We start from the raw sequence: 23,255 nt of genomic DNA, 5'->3' as shown, positions 1-23,255 counted from the left end.
TGGCACAAACACAGTGCAAATGTATTTTGCGTTGATGCCAGTGCCATTGTTAGATGTCGAACATGCATTTGCACATTAGCCCAATGTCGCCCAAAGTACCTTAATGCACTTACACACAAGCAAATGCTATCATGTAGCTCATCCTGCGCGCGTGCACTGTGTGTTAAGCTGACATACTAGCAGTCTTTTCTATCATGGTGGTGAGCAGTGTTTTGTAGAGAATATGCAGGCAAGATCCTCTAGTCAGAAACCTGGTCAGAACCCTTATAGGTAATCTACTGCAAGTACACCTATAATATGTTTTCTTCTCATAAATTCACTTAGCTGTTTTTTGGAAGGCCCAGGTTTAGCTCTTCTTTGGTAGGCCATATTACTCCAACCCCTACTCTGACACCTCCCACACTGCAGGCTAATCTACTCCTGCTACTGACACAAACAAGGGCGATTGAAAACTCACACAATCAAGAAAGGTCCGTGGAGATGGACGCCATCTTGCAAAATGCATTGGACCGTAAGTGTGTCTACTGTTAACAGTGTTTCATCCCAAGAACATCTAAGTGAATCGAGAGTGTGTATGAGATAAACACGTATCCTATGTCTACGACCAGATTTCTGACAAGAGAATCTTGGCGGCATGTTGTGCAGTCTTGAGACACCCTCCAATGCAAGGAATGTTCTGGCATGGACCAAATAATGTATAAAGCATAATTGAACTGATTTACCCTAGAAGGGCCGGCTTTCACAGAGTGAAGGAAGCATGCCCTTTCTTTGCACCGGATGCAGAAACTTTCATTTAGGTAAAGTGAAGTCACCCACTGCCCCAATTCTACGGATTTCTCTAGGGTGTGCAAGCAGCACTGCAAGGACAGTCCCAAAAACGTCAGAGGAAACGTGGCAAACGAAAATGTATGAAATCACTTTATTTTTATTGGCTGTGATTCCAATCGAAATGAACATTGTAATATTTATCCATCATGCAGTGAAAGGTAGCAGGCAAGTAACAAACAGAGTATACATTCACAGTCTCTACATCACCATCTACCTGCTGCTCGAAATGGTACTGCATGCATCCGGAGACAGGACGCGTGCATTTCTCGGTCACGAAATGCACCAAAAGAAATGCACCAACAGTTAAGAAAAAGTACTCGTCTTCCGTCCACTTTTGCGCAAGGAGCACTCGTGAGTAAACAAGTAGCCAAACATTTTACAGCACACTGAAACATTGATCATGGGAGGTGGGGGAGACAGGAACGGGTAGAGGTAGAGCGAGACAGACGAAGAGAGAGAAAAGAGCGAGGGAGAGAGTGTGAGAGAGAAAGAGAAACAACAAGACAGCGACATACATTGCCGGCACATACAACATTACATCCAGATCACGACAAAAGGTTTATGACAACATTATCTTATGATATCATGTTTAGGCTTGCCAAAAAACAGGCATGTGGAGCAGCACTGGGATGGCCTAAGTCTGAAGCCTGACATGGGGCTTGGATGGGAGGACCGGGCGTACATACAGTCCTAAAAGGTAGACAGAGAAACTCCAAAGTGGATGAGATAAGTCTCTTCGACACAGAGACGCTTGGAGGATTAATATTGCAGTCAGATTTCATATGGCTTTCTCTAAAGATGGGTGTACGTTCAGCGCCAAATAAGTCGCTCTCCAAAAAGCTGAAACCTTGGAACATGTCTTTCCCGTTTGGCTGCAATCCAAGGTGCTGCAGTGTTTGGAAATGCGTAGGACACGACGACCAAGAGACATCAGGCGTTTCCGTGGTAAACACAAAAAAAGGAAAGAAAAAAAAAAACAAAACTACAACAAACAGAAGACCTCATTTACCTGAGATTGAACAAATTGGCATTTAAATAAAGCGATGCCGGTTGGCCAAGAGATATTGAGAGTTAGAACAAAGAACCTGGTTCTCTTTGGTCAGGCTTCCAAATGTTGGAGCCATGAATGTGGAACCGCGTGGAGTTGTATTAGGCTCCTTGTATTAGGCTCTGGCTTAGCTGTTCTTTTCGGTTTAAAACGGGGAATTGTGCCGTCAAAGGAATTCCCAGAAGCCTGATCATCTGTGTGCTTATGCCTCACCCAAACATGTTCTGTACTACTCGTGGACCCTACAGTGCATTAAAAGTTAAATGGATTTACCATTCCTTTGTGGGAATATTATTGTATAGAATTTTGAAGATTTTTGATTATTTGGTTCCATGGTCTTTTCTGCCTGAAAATGTGTTGTTTTCTCAGAAGGTGTTCACGTGAGCTATAGGAGGCATATGTCTTGTAATGTTATCTTATCCTATGTGACCCCATGGTAATTGCTACTTGTGAAGCACACCTCTGCCACGTGTGTGGCCTTGAAGCACCTGTGTTTATTTATATACGATATTGATTTAAACATGAGTTAAACCTCAACACACTGTACCATTCAAGATGATCTCCTCATAGGCGACTAACAAAACATATAAAGGGAAACCAACATTTGCGGGCATGTTTGCACAATACTTTTTTTGTTCGCACAATACTTTTTTTGTTTCTTATCAACAACAAAATAGTGTTGCGTTTTCTGAGTGTGTTTTGCCTTCCTAAATCCGGTGTGCCCTCTGAAACTCTGCAAAAGGCATGAAGCAAATAATCCCCACACTCTTTGAGGCCACTAGTTAAAATATTTTTTTATAGCATTAGGCAATTGGAAAGTTGCGGTGGCAAAAGCTTAATTTGGCATAATGCTAAACAGGAAACTGGATTCTTTTTTAGGCAGACAATCGGGAGTTCTGAATTGTGCAGTGGATGGAGTCACAGCTGACAGCTGCGAATGACACTCCCATCTCTCCATGGGATGAATACTCTAATCATTATGCATTTGTAAATTGCGAACGAGGACTGATCTCTATGTCTGAGGACTGTCACAATTTCAAGTCTATTGCGGTATCCCAGAAACGGTTTACCAGTGTATTTAGCACTGTGGCAAAAAATGCTCTAGTGAAAATGCATTTTTGCACCTTAGCAAAGGACGAGGACTATGGCAAACAGTGCTCTGTGCAGAAATGCATTTGAAGAATATTTTTAACGGTAGTGCTAATTGCACTTGCACCGGTACAAAACGGGTGTTCTAAAGCCCTTTGTGCCATAAGGAGTCAGCTATTCCATAGTAGATTCGGAATGTCATTGCGCAATTTCTAAAACAATCTTCAAGGATAGCCTGGAGTTGCATGGCCTCACTCCACCATGTTGTGATTTATAGGTACATCAAATATGCCATTCACACTCACTATTGAAGGTCCACCTGTTCCTCTGGTCTGGACATTGGCTGTTAACAAAGTTTCACATGTTTCATGTTCCAACGCTCTCTCTTTTTTCATGAGTGGGATGTGCAAGCACAAAAACAATTCCACAGCGAGGTGGAGTGGCGCATTGACTGGAAATATATTCAACAGAGAACAACCGAAGAGGCCAACCAAGACTAAAGAGAACGTAACATAAATTACAAAAAACAACATTTAAAAAAAGAGCCAGCTCACTCTGAGTGGATACTCTTCCTCGTTTTGGAATGGAAACAAACATGAAGTTGTCCCTTTTCTCTGTTAACACTGTACACAATTGCCTTATTTTATACACTAAGTACTATGGCTTATAATTAAAGTTGAGTAGAACGCAGCTTGGTTTCTCGACATCCATTCAAAGGTGTCTACTTGTATGTAACTATGTACAAAAGGAATGGATGACATTGAAGGGGACTATAGTGAGCAAAGATAGGGATGGGCGAGTGGGAGGGAGGGTGGCATGTGTTTGTGTGTGCATGTGTGTTTGTGGCAATTTCGGGCTTCCCCATCCATCCATGGGAAATGCATTGCTTTACTGTTCATGACAGAAACAGTCTCGCAGTCCACTTTGATTCATTTCTTGAACATATCTTGAAGAGGTCCCGGTAGATACTTAATGACTGTGTCCAGAATGCTCTCTTCTTCATCCTCATCTTCATCTCCACAGCCGGCCGGGATGGCCTTCTTTGGACGCGTTAAGCTCCCTTCAGCAGTTGCTTCCATTGCAGCCTGGGCTTCTGCTTCCTTCTCTTCCTTCTTCTTAATGCCATACTAAGGAGACACAAAAAGAGAAACTGTCACTTGCTGCTCAAGCATCAGTCAAGCAAACTGCAACTGTCAGTCATTTAAGAATATGGCCCCAATGGAACTTTAAAGCCATGAACAAATGATTACACATATTGCATGGATTAAAATATGTTTAGGCAAATTGAAAAATATGGATTGCTTTGGAAGGAATCATCTTGATGTATTTTTGTTGAAGCATTTAGTAGTTAGCAATGCTACATAAAATGCCTATCCATGTTATACATTAATGTGTGTATGGGAGTCAATCAACTTTCAGAAAAAAATCAGAAGCTCATTAACGCTTTGGAATCATGAAAGGAACTCTACTTCATTCTGGGAGCATGTTTTTTTTAAATGAAACTTGAATTCCTTTATATAAAGCATACAGTCCCTCTGCGGAATGTGCAAGCTCCTCTTTTATATTATATTGAAGCTATTACAAAAGGATGAAAAACAACATAGCAAACTTGTAATCTGTTTTCTTTTTGGGCCATTAAGATGCAACTTTTTCTGTCAGTTTATAACAAATACAACTTTTTAGAAGCTCACATAAGGAAATAAATGAGTAATAAACATACACACAGCTTAGTGAATTGATTTCCGATTGTAAAAACACCATCAGAATCAAATGCATTATAGCATGCCTATCTAAGTCTTTGATTAATACTGTCATACACTGCATAAATATACCTGTGAATTGAACGTCTCTCAATGCATTGCAAGCCATATATACCACACATCTATCACTTGTCATTGACAGCTTTTCCTCCCAGCAAGGTAAAATATATAAACCATCATTTAACTTTTTCAAACATTAATGAGAAAACATATGGTCACTGCAGGTGGATGAGAGGGTGCTGACATAAAGCCAAATGAGTGACGTCCATTTAAAAAAAAACTTTTTTCTATGTGAAAAGCTCAATTATAGAGCAACTAGGACAAGTGTTCATTTCTATCTTCTAATATTTTCAGATCATTTTGTCAAAGCACTACTTTGTGTTCTGCCAAAATGAGCGTGGTTAGTGATTTAACTGTTATATCTCTTGCTTTATTATGAAAGCACAGAACACAGAACAGAGTACATGATGATTCAAAATGGTATGGCTATTCAAAATAGCATGCTAGAAAAATGTTTTGTTTTGAAAGCTTTCATCACACAGTGTGTGTTTACATTCTCACAAGTAACATGGCTTTGTAAATTGTAAAATGGTTAGATTAATACTAATTTTGCCAGGTCCATGTTACACAAAATCTGAGAAAGCTGCCATATTGAAATGTGACATCATCACAAGAAAAATGTTTACTCATGCACTCTCGGTCATAGGAAGCAGATGCTAACAGGCTGCATGCATATTTAGAAGTTGTTCTAATCAGAATGTGATTATGTTAACATAAGGCAGAGTCCATGTTAATTAATTTTAAGTGAAACAAAATGGCGTACACACTTTTGAGTTGAGCTGAACTAGCCACCATTGTTTTTCCAATGGGTAGTGTAGCTGCTGTTCTGTTCACTTTTTCAAGGGCAGTCAATACGAGGCTGTGATGGCCACCACTGGTCTTGTCTTTCCAAGAGGAGGGAAAACAATCTCTATTTTTCTAGCCTGTCTTCCAGATTAAATGTGTACAGCTGTCAATGTAAAGATGTCTTCAACTCAATGGAAACTAACAAGAGAGCTAATGCTGCTGATTGATTGATTGAATTATATGCACTTGTTATGATTGGATTGGCTAACAGGATAACAGGGCTGGACAAAAAGCTGAAATAGATGCTGTAGTCCTTTTTATAAAGCAACTGCACAAGACATCAAGGGACTACTTCATAGAAACAGCCAGAGACCACATCACTCCAGTTGTGGGCAGAGTTTGGATGGCCCAGCTGATCCTACATGACTGGACTGCCTGGGCAAGAGAGCAAGCAGCTAACTTAATGGACACATCATAACTGTAGTTCTATCCTATTGGCCTAGAGTTGGCATTTTGCCAATCTTTCCAAATTGTGTTCTTTTCTGCTTACTTCAATAATTTGGAGGCAAAACTAAATTACAGAGGTGAATTACTTTGGAATCAAGAAGCAACTGGCTTTCTGACACCTTCACCCTAAGACATGAAACTGCTTATGGGACAAAAATCTGGGACATTGACAATTGTTCAAAATTAATAAATCTTATTGTTTCAATATTTTGGGGGCTGACCTAAGACATTTTTAACCTATGTTTGCCATGTGTCATTTTTATCTCCATTGAAAAATCATAAAGAGAAAAAATTATGTATTTTATTAGGTAAGTCTTTCTGTCACAAGTCTCTCCCCTTCTCACCTGTTTTTCCTGTTTGCTTGCGACCTTCTTTTGTGACTTCTTCCGCATGGTCCGGGATTTGTATAAGCCTGTGCGTGGGTATTTCGGATTCCAGCATGCTTCGCTTAGATTGTCCAGGACGGAACCAGGAAGGACCAATGTCCGTGTGCGGAGGCACGGAAGCCGTGACTCGAGCGCGGGCGAAATCCAGGAACGTTCGGTAAAGAATGAAGGGTGAAAGGAAAGGAAGAGGAATCAAGGAACCGGGATATAGAATTCAGGAGATTAGCCACGAGCGAACTCCAGCAGTACACGTCCAGCTACGGCGAGCAGTAGTATTGAGACGCGCAGAGCCGCGGGGTGTGTCTGTTTAGTAGTGAGCCGAGCGTGTAACGTAAAGGCTGGCAAGCTGCGATTCGTATTCGCCGGAGGGTTACAACATTCAGTGCTCTATGGGTCAAGGACCATGAGGACCAAAAGGGACGCAGGCGACGGTTCATGACAGCCTGCCTCCTCTGAAGCTCAGCTCCTCTGGGTTTGCCTGGATGGATAAGGTGGTATCTTCGAATCAGCCTGGGGGCATTCATATTTGATATGGGTTCCCAGGTGCGCTCACTAGGTGGATATCCTTTCCATTCGACCAAATATTGCAGCTGACCACGTCAGTACCTAGAATCACAAATTCTGGAGACCTCGTATTCGAGTTGATCATTGACAATCACTGGAGTAGATCTTGGAGCAGTTCGAGAGGATTGAACATATGGCTTCAACAGAGAAGTATGGAAGACTGGGTGGATCCTTTTCCATGATTCTGGTAGTCGGAGTCGAAAGGCCATGGGATTGATGATTTCTTTTATAGAAAAGGGACCGTAATACCTGGGAGCCAAATTATTTGGTCGTAGGTGACGCGGGAGGAGTTTTGAGGATAACCAGACCTTATCACCTATTGAATAGGAAGGTCCTGGTCTTCTTTTGGAGTCAGCATAATGTTTAACGTCTCTTCGGGCCCTTTCTAGGTTTTCTTTAGCTTCTTTGTGCACATTGATTAGTGTTTCAATCCAGGAACCAACCGTAGGAACTGGGGTTGGATGTGGAAGTATGGACGGTAGGACTGAAGGATGAAATCCTTGACTACAGAAAAAGGGACTGGTTTTGATAGCTGAATGATCCGAATTGTTGTATGCAAATTCGGCCACAGGTATTAAGAGTGACGAATCATCCTGGACCTTGGTGGCGAAGCAACGAAGATATTGTTCCAGAGTTTGATTTACTCGCTCAGTATCTTCATTGGTCTGTGGATGATAACCCGAAGACAAGGCACGCTGAATTCCCAGTATACAACATAACTTTTTCCAGAACTGGGATATGGACTGGGGCCCTCTATCAGAAATGATCTTGGAAGGTAGTCCATGGAGCCGGAATATGTGTTCCAGGAAAATTTAGCAAGTTCAGGTGAGGATGGCAGTTTGTATAAAGGTGTAAAATGAGCCATATGAGTGAACAAATCAATGGTAACCATTATAGTTGTGTAGCCTCTGGAAGAGGGTAGTTCCACGATGAAATCCGTGGCAATGATTTCCCAGGGTCTTGGTGGTATTGCCGGTTGGAGCAGGAGACCTGCTGGTCTTTTGTTATCATGTTTGTTCTGATTGCAGACTGCACACGTCTGGATATGGGTCTTGATATCATCCTTCATTTTTGGCCACCAAAACTGTCTTTGTATTAGATGGAGAGTGTTGGTGATGCCACAGTGTCCTGAATGGAAAGTATCATGACATAGGCTTGTGATTTTTTGTCTCAGTCCCAGAGTGGGAATGACCAAGCGATTGTCCTTGAACAGGTATCCGTCCTTTGTTTTGAGATTCCATTGATTGTTTCTCTTAAACTCCTTCCAAGCTTCAGAGGACGGGGTTTGAATACGAATATCCTCCAGGAGGGTAATTGCTAGGGCAAAAAATATTGTGTGGGGAAACATCTTAGGAAAAGTCTGATCCTCAAGGGGTTCATAGTCAGGACGTCTGGATAAAGCATTGGCTATAATGTTGTGTGTTCCAGGGAAGTGTTGGATTTGGAATTGGTATTGGGCAACAAAGAAGGCCCAGCGGGCTTGGCGACTGTTTCTACATTCTAGGGATTGTAGGACTTGGAGATTCCGATGGTCTGTGCGGACTTGAACCGGGTGTTTGGCTCCAAGAAGGAGATGACGCCAATCAGTGAAGGCCTGACGGATGGCTAACAATTGCTTCTCCAGGACGGAATAATGGGTTTCACTGGGAGTCAAAGTGCGGGAGAGATAGGCAATGGGGTGTTCTAGTTTGTCTCCAAGTTCCTGTTGCAGGACTGCCCCAATGGCGTTGTTGGAAGCATCAGTTTCAACAATGAAGGGTCTGTCCGTGTCCGATCCATAAAGCGTTGAAAAACTGCTGGGGCATTAGCAAGTCCAAAGGACACGACTAGATATTCAAAATGGCCAAAGGGTGTTCTAAAGGGTGTCTTCCATTCGTCACCTTCCCTTATATGAATAAGATAGTAGGCCCCCCTGAGGTCTAGTTTTGTGAAGATGATAGCACCTCTGACGGCTTCCAGGATGTCTGAGATGAGAGGAAATGGATAACGGTCCTTGGGAGTGCATTGGTTAAGTCCACGGTAATCAAGACATGGCCTAAGCTCCTTGGAATCCTTCATGGAAACAAAAAATAGGGAGGCACCCTCCGGGGACTTGGATGGTCGAATAGCTTCGTTTTGCAGATTGGTATCCAGATATTCCCAGAGGGCCCTCTTTTCAGGTTCTGACAAGATAAACATTCTTCCAAATGGAATTACTGCTGAGAGTTCGGTATCAATGGCACAATCTTCAGGTCTGTGGGGTGGTAGAGCTTGAACTATGGCTGTTGAGAACACATCTGTGTATGCCTGATAGGCCCTGGGAATCTGGATGACGTTAGAGACGGTGACTGGTATTTGTTGATTTTCTTGGAAGTCTTCAGAGGGCTTTGGTAAGGTGTTCAGGGACAAACAGTGGGACATACAATGTTCCGAACCAAGAAATAGAGAGCCTTCTGCCCAATTGATATAAGGAGTGTGCTTCTGTAACCAGGGCATGCCTAAAACCATTGAATAGTGGGCAGATCTTATAATATCAAATTTAATCCTCTCTTGATGGTTTTTTAAGGAGAGAAGAAGCTCCTTGGTTTGAAGGGTATGTGTCCTGAAGACAGGGGTCTTCGATCGATAGCTTCAACAGGCTGCATAGTCTCACGTGTTTCGCATGGAATGCGATGAGTTGTGACCCAATCATGATCTATGAATATGCCCATGGCTCCGCAGTCCACTAATGCCAGGATGGGGTAGGATTATTTCTTGGAAGGCGATAGAAAGGCCTGTAGAATCACAAGGTTATTTTGTCCAGGAGAATTCAAGGAAGGAATTGATGTGGAGCAGACATCATTCTCCCGAAACTGCGCCCCATCTAGGATCGGGAGCTGGCGTTTCCCGAACGCCGTGGAGGAGCAATAGGGCACTCTATGACAAGATGTTTGTCGGAGGCGCCATACATTCAGAGACCAGTGTGAATATGGCACATCCTTTCTTGTGGGGTAATGGGTCCACGCAATGCCCCCAGTTGCATGGGTTCTGGATCTCAGGTCGGAGAAACTGTGGGTTCTGGGCTATAAGGGTGGTCTATGACAGTCTTTTGGAATGATTATTTTGACTTCTTTTTCTCTGTCTTTCTTTCCTGGATTCAAAAATCAATCTGCAAGGAAAGATCCAAGAGGGCCTGGAAGGAATTAGGGCGAGCTACCCTGGCTAGCTCGTCCTTTATTTCTTCATTCAAGCCTCTGCGAAAGAGAGTGAAGCTAGCCTCTTGGGACCAATCAGCTTCCTTCATAAGTTGTTTGAAACGGGTGACATAGGTAAGCATATCCTGGGATCCTTGTCGAAAATCAAGTAGACGTTCTTGAGCGCTGTAAACCTGCTCAGGACGATCAAACATGGCCTTAGGGGCTTCCACGAATCCATTGTAATCATCCAGGAGGGCGTTGCCCGAATTGACTAGGGGAGTTGCCCAGGTTAATGCGTTGCCAGTGAGGTGTGATATCATAAACCCCACCTTTGCTCTAGGGGTGGAAAAGTAGTAGGGCTTGAAGGTGAAATGCACCAAGCATGAATCAAGGAAGGCACGAAGGGTCTTTGGAGAACCATCATATTTGTCCGCCACTCCACCCAATAACACACTTTCCTTGGCAGCAGAATCACGAGACAATACTAGCTGCTTTAAGGCAGCGTTCTCCGCTTTAAGGTTTTGAACTTCTGTGGTGAGTTCCTGCATGCCTCGCATGAGGTCTTGAACCGTGGTTTCCATCCCTGTATCCGTATCGATTTTTAGGCGTCTCAATCCGTCACAAGTCGATCCCCTTCTCACCTGTTTTTCCTGTTTGCTTGCGAACTTCTTTTGTGACTTCTGCCACACGGTCTGGGATTTGTATAAACCCGTGCGTGGGTGTAAAGACTGGTAGGGGGTGTCTGTACTTCCGCTCTCTATATGGTAGAGGAGAGGCATAGAAGACCCCAGCCAAGATTCTCTATAAGGTAGCAATGGACGAGCAATCAAGGCCTAGCTTCTCAGGAGGTGATGCAGGCTGGTTCTTAAGTACAGTGTAGTCCCCGAACCCCCACAAAACAATGTCCACACACTGTATTACTGAAAACACAGTCTTTATATAATTAATATTCAAAGGTATGTACACGATCACAATAACACACTTTGTACTCAGAAGTCAATAATGATAAATATATACAATTCTAAAGTGGTACCACCAATGTTATTGAATCTCATTAAGGTGCATCAACTGTACGGTTAAAATGTCACACAGCTCAATAACGAGTAAACCAGCAATAGAGATAGGCAGGAACGTAAGATGGTTGAAACAGTAGGCAGAATGCTGACCCATACCACTAGGCACAGTTCTGTGTGGAGATCCCCCCACCTGGGCAACCTGTCAAATAAAGATATATCGCACAAGCCCAGTCCATATGTTCAATAGTCTTACTTCTTCCTATTAAGGTTTTACCCCCCCAATCTACCTGGTGGAGTAGAGTTCTCCGACGATGCGTCAACAGATCCTTCTTGAGTGTCTCCCTTTCAGGCGGGAGCCACGGATCGTCGAGAGGTGTCGTGGAACTTGGCGTTCTGTGTCGGGGAATCGACGGCCCTTCTTGAGTGCCCTCCCTTTAAGGCAGGAGTCACGGGTCATCGAACGTCCGACGGTGAACAGGGTGAACTACGGCAGGGAAGTGACAGCTTCGTTCCTAGCGGTGCTCATCGACGACAGAGCGTTGGCGTCCTGCAAGGAAGAGGCGTGCGGGGCACCTCGGTGACAATAGTTCTGGACCGCAAAGAGATGATGAAGAACTGTGGCCCAGCAAGGGCGTCGAGTCGACGGCGTCTCTGTGGTCTTTAGGTGGCGGGAAACCCACCGGTGGATGCTCCTCGGCGCGTCGACGGTCAGGCCTTCTCCAGCGGGAGACAAGCGGATGACGATGCACACGGGAGCGTCCGATGATCAATTAAAGTTCTTAGGCAAACGGGAGCACGGCGGCTCCGGTCGGCGACAGCGGTCGCCGACAGTGGCAGACAACAGTCCTGGTGCTTCTCCTTGGAGTTCCGCAGCAGTCCCCGTATCGGGTCGGCAGCCTGTCGAAGGTCTGTTTACCAGGGAGCGTTGGCAAAGATCAGCTGTGCACGATGGTCCCTCGTAGCTCGGGAAGAGGGCGCCTTACCAGGTCCTCTCTGGGTCAGTCCTTGGAGACACAGCAGCCTTCAGATTGCGAGGGAGAGCCACAGCACTCCTTCCCGTCCAGCGGGGGTTTCAAGGTCAAGCGTCAGTTACTCCAGTTACTCATCGTAGTGGACTTCAGCTTCTGAACACGATTCCTAGCAGTTAGAGGTCCCCAGATATACTGTTGATCTCGCATTCATTCCGCTGGGTCACACTCAAGCATCGAATCACAACTACGGCATTCATGCAAGTAGGCAGCCAATCAGGCACATGAGGTATTCAGGCCATTCACTTCTCTCCAGACACTCACAACAAGTTATGTGTATTAGGACAAGTACCGAGCCATTCAACATTCCAAGCTGCATTCATAACGGTTTCGGGCAGGGTTGTCTCAGTCATTGTGTCAACCACCAGATACTAGACACTCACAACACAGAATGCATATTCGTCACACACTCTGTTCACCCAGGTCCCACCCACAGGAGGTACCCACAACATACATCACCGGGAAGGCTCCAGTTAGTCTGGCCGGGCCTTCACAACAACACCATATATGGCATTTCCACCCAACAGCCAGTCAGGGGGAAGGGATAGAGTCAGGGCTTCCCAGGACTTTGGGAAAACAAGGTAATGGGTAATAGAAAGCAAGAGGCCACCGGGGCCATCTTGTTTTCCATCCGGAATCAACTGATCCCAATGGCAGGACCGGGGTATCCCAAAATGGAGGATACTCCGCGCACCTGTCAAATTCAGCATGGAGCTGCCACTAGCCCATACCCTGCTCTGTGGGCCACCCACAGGTGCCCAAAAACATGCACTAGGGGCACAGGGTTGTACCCCCACCTATGGGTGCCATAAGGGTATCCCACGGGTCCGTTCAGCAGTATTTTTGTATTAATTGATCCAGATTGATTTTAGGTTATTCTTAGCCACCAGCCCACAGACACCATGGACATTTGACTGACTTTTTAACCCTGTTCGTCTAATGGGCTATTCATGGGTTTGTATGTATAGCCTCACCTGCCCTCTGTATATCCAATTCACACAGCATCACATTGATGCATATGATTTAAGTGTTACTGTACCTTAATGACCACACACATGCACACACACTCACACATACACACAGACGCACAGACACATTCATTGTTGATTGGCTGTAGGTAGCGTTAACATTGTAGAAGTGAACAGAAGATTAGGATGCTGAGTATCTACTCAACTTAATTATTGCCAATATTTGACTGCTTATTGTTTGACTATACTATTTCGAATGCTCATATATTATCTTAACAAGAGAATAAATATACAAAAAAGTAAAATCAGAGAGTGAGAACATTCTTAATGTGTTTCTTTCTATGACTATAAAAGACACTATATTGCAAGTGCAAATACTTGTTGGTTTAGAGATACAATTGTGCCAGGTATTGAATATACCCATGAGCACGCAAGTGCAAACAGGTCCCTTCCGCACAATTTCCGTTTTTTGCACTGCAGATTGCAATTGAGTGTACAGAGACAGTGGAAGCCTCTTCACACTTCTCTATTTGCACTCCACAGTGCAGAGATTAAACACCGCCTGACATGTACACATAGCAGGTAGAGTTTACAATGAGTTCCTATATAAACTGCCTACTGGTGCAAAAAGAAGGTGGTTTCCATACAAAATCATTGGTTTTACACCAGCATGAAAATCTCGGTATTGGCGTAATACCAATTTGTTTTTGAAGGCAAACAGTAAACAGAAGTCGGAAGCATAGCTCCCATTCTGCCCCCGCCCTCTGCCTTAAAAAAAAGGAAAATCCCCTGCAGCAGGAATAGAGTTACGCATGTATTTAGCCCCTCCATTTACGTTCCGGGGGACTCCAAAATGAGCTCCAAAATGTTTATCATATGCACACAGATAATAACCATTGGTTCCTAGATACTCTAGAGGTAGACCCGCAAGAATATTGCTCTCCAATAGTGAGCCTGTCTGGTGCTCATTGTTCTTGCACTAAGGAGAATTCCAACTCTTTCCAGAGCTGTGTGTCGAGTGCAGCACTATTCTAGCCTGCAAATCATGCTACAGCCCCATGGTGGACATTTACACTGCCTTTGAGGTGAAGGTTAGGCTCTGACATGCAGAGTACAATGAAAATCATGCCAATACTACCTGAAATGGTCATGGCCTTTCCAGCTTATACTATCAAACAAGGCATTAAATATTACTATCTAACCACATGTGCCACCGAACAGCCTCATCTTGCAATATGGTAAGAGCCTATCCCACCAAACAGAACATCTGAATTTAGTAACACTGTGTACTGGCTACCATTGTGTGACCCTTTTAGTGTGGAATTTGACACTGTTTGTGTTTGGCAATTTTGGTGAATTGTTTAAATTACAAATCCAATCTACCATTCATTCCTGCATTTACAGACCGGTTGTGCTGGTAATGGCCTGCCAGCATGCATCCTAGCATTCACTCAAGTTTGCTGCTGGCAAAACCTGCCCGTAAATACAGGAATTGAAACTAAAAGCTGAGGGCATGCATTGTTGGTTTTAACAGTTTCGTGTTTCAAAGAAAACTATGAAACAGTGAATTAATTAAATTAAAGCTAGGGCTCTATTTGGAGTATCTATCCATTTAAATGACAGGTAGGAGCATGGCCAGGCAGGAGTCATAATTGCAATCAGCTGGGCACACGAGGAGGTGGATGGTATTGAGGGTGAGAGCTTGTCCAAGTGGGAGTAGAGGGATAGGCGGGCCGGACATGGGGGAGGAGTTGGTTGGGAGCAGGTAAAGATAAAAGAGGGATAGGGGAACAGTGGTAAAGGGGAGACACATAGGAAAAAGTGTTGGCTTGCAGGGGCAAACACTGGCTATTACTGGCTAATCTAACCTTTGTCTAATGGCTCCTGATTTGCTGGTGCCTTCCTCAAGGGTACTGATATAAGTTTCATCAGATATTCATTCAGGAGTGACTTGGCCAATCAGGATCAGTGCATACAAAATGGGGGCTCCAACTCCAGCACTGCCACCTACCTTCTTGGTTATCTGTCCCATGAAGCGTGTGTCAGTTGAGGCTTTTGCAGCCACTTTCTCCCACATCCCCCTTTGGCTGACTCACACCCTGACACAGTCCTCTCTATGCTCCACGCTGCTATATCTGATACTCTTGATGTTCTTGCCCCTGTCATGAGGATCCGCTTGAAGCCCAAAGCCAAGTGCAACTCCTTTTACGACTCAGACCTTGTCACCCTTAAAGGCAAGTGCAGGGTGGCTGAGAGGAAATGGCTTGCTTCCTGTAAAACTTCTGACAAACTGGCCTTCCCCGTGAGGCAATACCGGCTCTCTGTCCGCACCAAGAAGAGAGCCCTAATCCGAGCCTGCGTCTATGCCTCATCCAACAACTCGGCCAAACTATTTAAAATCTGCAAGGAGCAGGCCAATCCTGCTGCAGTCTCCACCTCTCCTAAACCCTCCCGGACCCTCTGCACGGCCCTGGCTTCTCATTTCATTTCTAAATCACAGGACATCCTGTGATCTCTCTCTTCCTCTCCTCCTCCCCCCTCTACTCCACTCTCTTCTTCTGGCCCTTCTGTGGCCACCCCTCATCCCCCCTTCTCTGCATTTCCCCTGTTCTCCCCAGACAAGGTTTCTAGACAAGTCCGATCTATGAAAGTCTCATCAAAACAGGTTCTCCCCTGTTCCTCTAAAACCTTCAAGGACCACATTGACACCCTGGCTCCTGCTTTGGCCGACTTCTGCAACCCCTACCTTGCCACTGGAGTTTTTCCAATCCCCTAAAACCCTCCCTCGTGCACCCTCTTCTTAAGAAACCCTCAGCCGACCCGTCCTGCCCAGCTAACTATCGCCCAATCTCTATCACTCCTTCCCTGGGCAAACTCTTGGAAAAGCTGGCCATCTCCCAGCTCAGTCTACACTCTGACTCTGTTGGTTGTCTCCATGATCATCAGTCATGCTTCAGAGCTGCCAGAAGCACAGAAACTGTTCTCCTGAACATCCGTGAAGACCTGCTCTCCAACCTCGATTTCAACACCCCATGTGTTCTCATCTTACTTGATCTCTCTTCTGCTTTGACACGGTAAACCATGCCATCCTGCTCAACCGTCTCTGTGATAACCTGGGTTTCACTGATCAAGCCCTGGCTTGGCGGACTTCTTTCCTCTCCGATCGACCCTCCCAGGTCCAACTTGGGTCCTTCCTCTCCTCTATCTCTAGCTCTAGCTGTGGTGTTCCCCAGGGGTCTAACCTCTCTCCCTGGCTGTTCAACCAATACCTGGCACTTCTTGCCCACCGCATTGCCGCTTTCTGCCCCAAATTTCAGTGCTATGCGGATGCCACCTCTTCTCCTTGTCTCATCTCTGACTGTCTGTCTGCTATCCAGGAGTGGTGTGCCGCCAATCATCTCTGCCTTAATGCCAGTAATACTGAGATTCTCCTCCTCGGCACACCTGCTCCCTCCTTCCCTGTCACTCTCTGGCCGGCCTCTCTTGGCCCTCTTCCTGCTCCCGCTTGTGAGGCAAAAAATCTCGGGGTCATCTTCGACTCCACACTCTCCTTCTCTCCTCTGATCTCTGACATCTATAAGAAGTCACACTACCAGCTGCACCTCCTCAGAGGTATTCTTCCTTTCCTCTCCTTCCGCCAGAAGCTCACTGTCTCCACAGCTCTGGTTCACTCTAGGCTGACTACTGCAACAACCTCTTTCTAAATATGCCTGCATCTACACTCCGCCCTCTGCAACTCATCCAAAACAGGACTGCGCAACTTGTCCTTGGCCTCATGCCCAGGGATTGTATCTCTCCAGGACTGAAATCCCTGCACCGGGTCCCAGTGGCTGCGAGGATTAAGTTCAAAACCCTGTGCACTGTCCACAAGCCTTCTGAGGCCTCAATACCTTCAACTGAAAAAGGGGGTTTTTCCTGGATACCTTGCATTGGTTTTGGATGAAAAAATTGATTTTCCACGCAGTTTTTGCATTTTTTGGCTAGGTGCAAGATTTTAATTTATCTTTTTGTTTTTACAATGTGGGCTCTTGGTCTCACATAAGGTCAGCCGACATGTGTTTCGACCTGTGGGTCTTTTTCAAGGTTATGATGAAAGGTTCCATAAATTAAAATCTTGCACCTAGCACAAAACGCAAACACTGCATGGAAAATCAATGTTTTCATCCAAAACAAATGCCGGGTGTCCAGGAATCCCCCTTTTTCAGCCAAACAACCAAGGTGTGGGCTTCACCTCAACCAAAAGTCTTGTGACCTTGCCAAAAAACAACAAAAAAACATAATAAAATAAAGCTCAGCAAGGTAGGTTCCAAACCTAGGGCCTCTGTACAGTCTCAATACCTTCAACTCTCTCTTCCTAAATATCTTCCTTCTCGAGCCCTTCGCAATCCGCCTCCAACTCCTTCAGGGTCAGTCGCTTCTCCAACCAACAAGTTGGTGGTCGATCTCTTTCTTCGGCTGGGGCCTCCCTCTGGAACAGCCTCCATGCCTCACTGTAACTTGAGGAGAACCATCTCTGGTTCCCGAAGTACCTCAAGACCTTCCTTTTTGCTTCTGCTTTCTCTCCTCCTCTCCCCTGCTGAAGTCCTGGCTCAAACTGAAATTGCACTGATCACCTGGCTACCCTCTGTTCTCGGGCCCAGGTCCTCTCCCCACCAGTTGCTTACTTGCACTGCACCCCTGGAAATCCCCTGCACTTGGGGGCTGTTTCTGTTTCTGTATCCAGCCCCTACCAGCACCTGACACCTGATGTCTGCACTTACCCAGGCACTTGCCACCACTTGGCAGCGCTCCTTATTTATTGTATTTATTTTACTGTTATCCTATGTACTGCACTGCCCCCTCCCATTTCCCCTCGCACTTGTCCTTCTTTCCCCCATCCCGAGCACTTGCACGATCTAAATGTCACCTGGCCTAGTAGGAACGCTAACTGTCTTCCCTCTGTTTCCCCTCCCTTGGCCTTGTCGCGCCTTGAAACACTTGTGTATAGGCACGTTATAAATGCCATATCATATCATATACTGATTGAACATTTTCCAGTTCGAGGTCAGCTTGGGACAATCCACAACTACTTGTGTTTTGAGTGTCAGTGTCAGTTTTAGTCTTCTGGAGAGGGTTGAATATATTATTAGCCCCAGGTTCCAGGATCCTGATTTAGGGAAAGCTTTTCTTTCAAAGACTTTTCTGAGGATATCTAAATTAGAAGATGTTCAATATACACTATTGTTTCACTTCACAGAGGTCTTGAGATAATGTCCCCTTTTCAATTTGAGATACATTAATTCTAATTTCATGTAAATGAATTCACAATGCCTTACCAATTTCACTGAACCAGTTTGTAGTCTTAATCACATAATGGGCCTCATTACGACCCAGGCGGTAAGTTACCGCCTGGGCCGTGACTTTACCACCATGGCGTAAACTATGTTTACGCCATGGTGGTTGGCGGACCTACCGCCCCATTCCGAGTTTGGCGGGGCGGTAAGTCCCCAATCCCCATTTACCCTTCCCCATTCCCATTTTTGCCCCATAGGGCATAATGGGAGTGGGGAAGGCGTTAATTACGCCACCGTAAATTACGGTGGCGTAATTAACTCCATGGTCCCTTAGCGCCATGGATTTTAACACCTGCTAAAAGCAGGTGTTAAATCCGCCATGGCGCTAAGGGACCTCGTACTCAGGCGGTAAGGGTCGGCGCTGTTTACGGCGCCGTAAACCCCTTACCGCCTGAGTTGTAATGAGGCCCACTGACTACAAAGTTCTAATCATGGGAGGCAATGCAATGGCAACTATTTGAGATGTATGCACTTGGCAGCCATGACAAGAACAGGTGTGATTGATTTCACCTGGAATTACAATAGCTGTATACTTTCTCTCTCATAAGAGCCACTTTTCCACGTGAACACTCGTGTACACTTTCCTTACTCCTGCCACCAGACCCTACCAGAATCATGTGGGTACACTGATTGGTGCTACAGTTGAGCACTTAAGCTGGAACTCCTTTTTTTGCTTACTGCAGTTTCAAGTTGGATAGAAACTATGTAGATGTGCTGAGTGGGGGTGGCTTAGACCAGCGTTGTCCAACTCTGGACCTCGAGGGACGGAATCCTGACTGGCTTTCAGGATATCCCTCATTAACATTCGTGAGGAAAAATGTGCATACATTTAGTCATTATATGCAAATGTGTGTCATGAATATTAATGAGGGGTATCCTGAAAGCGTGAAAGCCTGTCCTGGAGTTCGACCACCCTGGTTTAGACAGTATTGGTGCACTACTGAATGGTTGTTGCTGCAAAGCTGACTTTGATGTATGCCTTCAGAATAGGCACACAAGAACCAACTCAATTCTAATGATTCAAACCCATCTAAACGGTTAGGCGTTCTAGCCAGGCTTGGTGGGTGTAACCGTTGTTATCATCCCGGTCCTGATTTAAGGACCCATGGTAAAACTGAGGGAGTTTTAAGAGGGAGAAGGGCTGATAACACTTGTTACCTCCCAGAAAGATGGGCTGTAACATTGTCATAATGTTGGCAAACACATGAGCAACTTTGCTAAACCCCAAAAAAAGACCAGCATGTAGACATGTAGGTCGTGGCTCACCCTCGCTGCTGAAAAGGGAGACACTATGAGGCAGGGGGAGCAAAGACATTCAGGATGGACAAGTGGGTGGAGGGTTGAACGACCAGGTCTCTGAAGTTTATATGCACAAGAAGGGCAAAGACAGGTGCCAGTGGCTGGGGGCGAGCGTGGGCACGGAAGATGAGATGGAATCAGGCAGCCAAGAGGGAAGAGGGTGGGCCAGTGGGAGTAAATGTGATCGGTGCGTACACTACACCAGAACTTCCTAAGGCAGGTAGGGGGAGGGGCGGACGGATGCACAAGGCGGAGAGACAGGCCTAGTGACAGTAGGCTGCAGCAAACAGTCACCTCCATATGCCGCAGAGAGAGGGGGGAACGTCAGTCAAGGCCTATTCCTGTCCCACTGTTGTTAACAGAACAGTCAAAATCCCAACGGCATTTAGAACCAGTTCCGTTTATTTAAACAATTTAGAGCTTAAACTCAAAACGCTGCCGAAGTTGCTAGCCCTGGTTGGAGCGGCACACAAAGATAATATAACCTGTTCCCTTAAGGAAAAAGTGCACACAAATATCACAGGAGTCCAAAAAAACCATTCCTTTTATGCCTTGCTGCACTGCAATAGTGCACAGTATTAGCAATGCTGCAAACATTGCCCTGGTTATAAAAATGCCTTACCAACATAAGTAGTCTCATTGGTGAATGGTTTACTCTAGAGATGGTACCAGGGGAAAAGTCCAGTTGGATGGGTGCAGCGTGTCTGCATTGAGGCCCTGATGTCTTAACATCCTATGGATTACTTTTCACCAATCAGAATGTATATTTCGAGGGGTTAGTGGTACGTGTGCCAGTAATTTGCGAAAATGCCTGTGTAAGATCGATGCAAGTGCAACTCTTCGTCCATATTCTGATCTCTATATGAACCCCCCCCCCTCTCTGATTCATAAAACACGCAGGTGTTTTTTCAATGTTTCATTTGCATGGAGCTTTATGGCGACAGAGGGATCTGTCGCATTGCAGCATGGTCCCTTTACAGCCAATTAACATTGTTTTATGCATTCTGCACTGAACACTGACACAAGCCATTCGTTCTTGACTTGCCATTCGAGAGAACAAACGGAACAGAAGACACGCACAAATAACTCGACTTCCTTGAGGGGATGTTGCCTATTGTCTGCATGGGAAAACTGGAGTTGGCGCCATTTCATTTTCACAATGGTGCATTCTGGAATCGTGTAAACTCTTCGGCACTGTTCCTTGCATGCAGTCACCTGCAGTTCCGTTGGATGCTTCGCAATATAAATACAATTGTTTTGCACAAGGATGAACATACATGCAATAGGAATGCATCGACCAATCGTCTTTCAGACAGTGGATGACGCGCGCACACAAACCTTGCCCCAACACAAATATATCAAACATACCCCTATCACCTTCTACCGTGTCAGTAAGCCAAGCAATGACATGTTACCATCTTAGAATGCAAGCCTGCAACTGTTAACCTCTTGCTAGACAGGAGGATGTAAGTGAGCTAGTGAAGAGTGTGTGTCGTGCAAGGATACACGTGGGTGGCAATGGCTCCCAGGAAATAACATGCCAAACCTTCCCTGCCCTGCCTTTAACATCGAAGCCTCATTGCAGATAAGGGCCTTTTACTTTACTTTACTCAACTTTACTTTAATAAATGTGTAAATGGGGCAGCCAAAAAGGCCGGGAGGCATACGGTCACCAAGACAAGAAGTCTCAAGACACAGATGGTAAGACAAAACAGAACCTACTCTATTCTTCCTGCAATGAAGCCCGGAAACGGGGGCTGACCCCGGGAATGGGGGCTCCTGTTTAAATCAATGGGCTTTGAGCTTTTTCTTGAATAATTCAAGGGACTCACAGCTTCTCAAATCCAATGACAATGCATTCCAACTGATGGCAGCCGCTGCACAGAAAGCACAACTCTTGACAAAGACTGAGTTGGTTCTGGGGATTTCCAATAGCCTTGGGCTTCTCTGTAAAACGCAAGTGGTTTCCAGTTGTACTAAGAGTGATGAGGAGGAGGTTCAATAGACAAGTGCCAAGGGTTCAACGGTTGAACAAACTGAGACACTTCCCATTCAAATTCTCATGGGCACGTGTGCTCGCTTCGGACCAAACATAGACAATTCTGGTTGGATATACAAAAAGGTTGGATATCAACGCTGATACCATGAAACAGTTTATGTCATTCATGTCAGGAGATGTCATGGAGGGATCCTATAAATGCTCAGCCTCCCAATCAACCAAAGGCAATGAGAGATTCTTAGCCTGTTTAAGCTACACATTATCTCGTGGAACCCTTGCGGTATAAATAATTTTAAAAAATGGTATAGCTTAAATCAGCTCCATAAACCTGACATTATATTCATTCAAGAATCTATTAATCTAAGCCTCTTTACTATAGAGGGTTATTCCTCCTTCGTTCAGGTCACGAAGCGGGGGTCCTGGGGGACACCCTCAGGTGGGCTTGCCATACTTATCAATACCGCTTATAAGTGTTCCACTGAGAGGTTCAGCAGTTCTGAATCTATTCTCGCTATTATCTTGAAAGATGATGTGGATCCCTCCATCATTCTTCTGCTGATCTGCATCTATTGGAATAAAATCACTATTTCGATTGAGAACATCTTGGAAGAAATGAATAATGTATTAGAAAGGGGTCTGATTTTCTATCCTTCAGCAAGAATCATTGTAGGTGGCGATTTTAATTGTTTCTGTTATGATTTAAGTGATCAAAGTTATGAATTATGGAATAAGCACTCGTTAACCTCAAGGAAGTTTGGGAAACTATGGAGTACCTTCTTCCTTGACTGGTACTTGCAAACTCCTTATTTTGCTTCTGAAACATACTCTCATACCTGGGCAAGAGGTAGCTGCAAATCTTTCATTGATTATTTTTGTATCTCTTTGAAGTTATACTCGGATATAGATGTTCTTAAAATCATTAACCCAAACCTAGGAGATCACATGATTGTTTCTTTGTGCTTAAACATTCCTATGGCTCGCTTTGACGACAACCTCCTTTTATCTTTGGCAGTATTTGACCGTTACCGCCATACAGTAAGGTGGAACCCAAAAGTATGTTCTATACTTGTTAAGAATCTGGAATGTGACCCATACATTTATTTATTTCCAACTTCCTTTGACTCCTCTCTACCGAATTTAGATTCCCTAAATTCCTCTAGAATCCAATTTCATCTTAGTTTACTTATACACTCCCGTAATCAGAATTTATTAGCTATTCACACTCATGCTCATAAATTCAATTTACAAGTTGCATCTTTAAAAGCTGAAAAAAAATCATGAGGTTTGTATACTCAAAAAAACTATTTCTTCTCCTGTGATTTGTGGGAAATTTATAAAATTGGTGATGCAACGCTATCGAAACAAGCTGAAATGGCTAAAAGGAAAATTGCATTATGCAGACAACCAAAACATTTTTTACCAACTACTT

At 44.8% G+C, this 23,255-nt stretch overlaps 1 protein-coding gene across 1 annotated transcript in view; it reads right to left on the bottom strand.

Annotated features, from left to right (window-relative positions):
• Positions 1-896: 896 nt before the first annotated feature.
• Positions 897-23,255, bottom strand: part of CPLX1 (complexin 1) — a 551,004-nt gene continuing 528,645 nt past the window's right edge. Inside the window, exon 4 of the mRNA XM_069630596.1 lies at positions 897-4,092. Coding sequence (XP_069486697.1) covers positions 3,895-4,092 — 198 coding nt within the window. The 3' untranslated portion in view covers positions 897-3,894. The remainder of the gene's footprint in view (positions 4,093-23,255) is intronic.

Source organism: Ambystoma mexicanum, chromosome 6q (genome assembly GCF_040938575.1).
Source record: "Ambystoma mexicanum isolate Mex_15411 chromosome 6q, UKY_AmexF1_1, whole genome shotgun sequence".
Taxonomy (NCBI): domain Eukaryota; kingdom Metazoa; phylum Chordata; class Amphibia; order Caudata; family Ambystomatidae; genus Ambystoma; species Ambystoma mexicanum.
The sequence above is the reverse complement of the archived record's forward strand: the minus strand, read 5'-3'. Positions and strand labels throughout refer to the sequence as shown.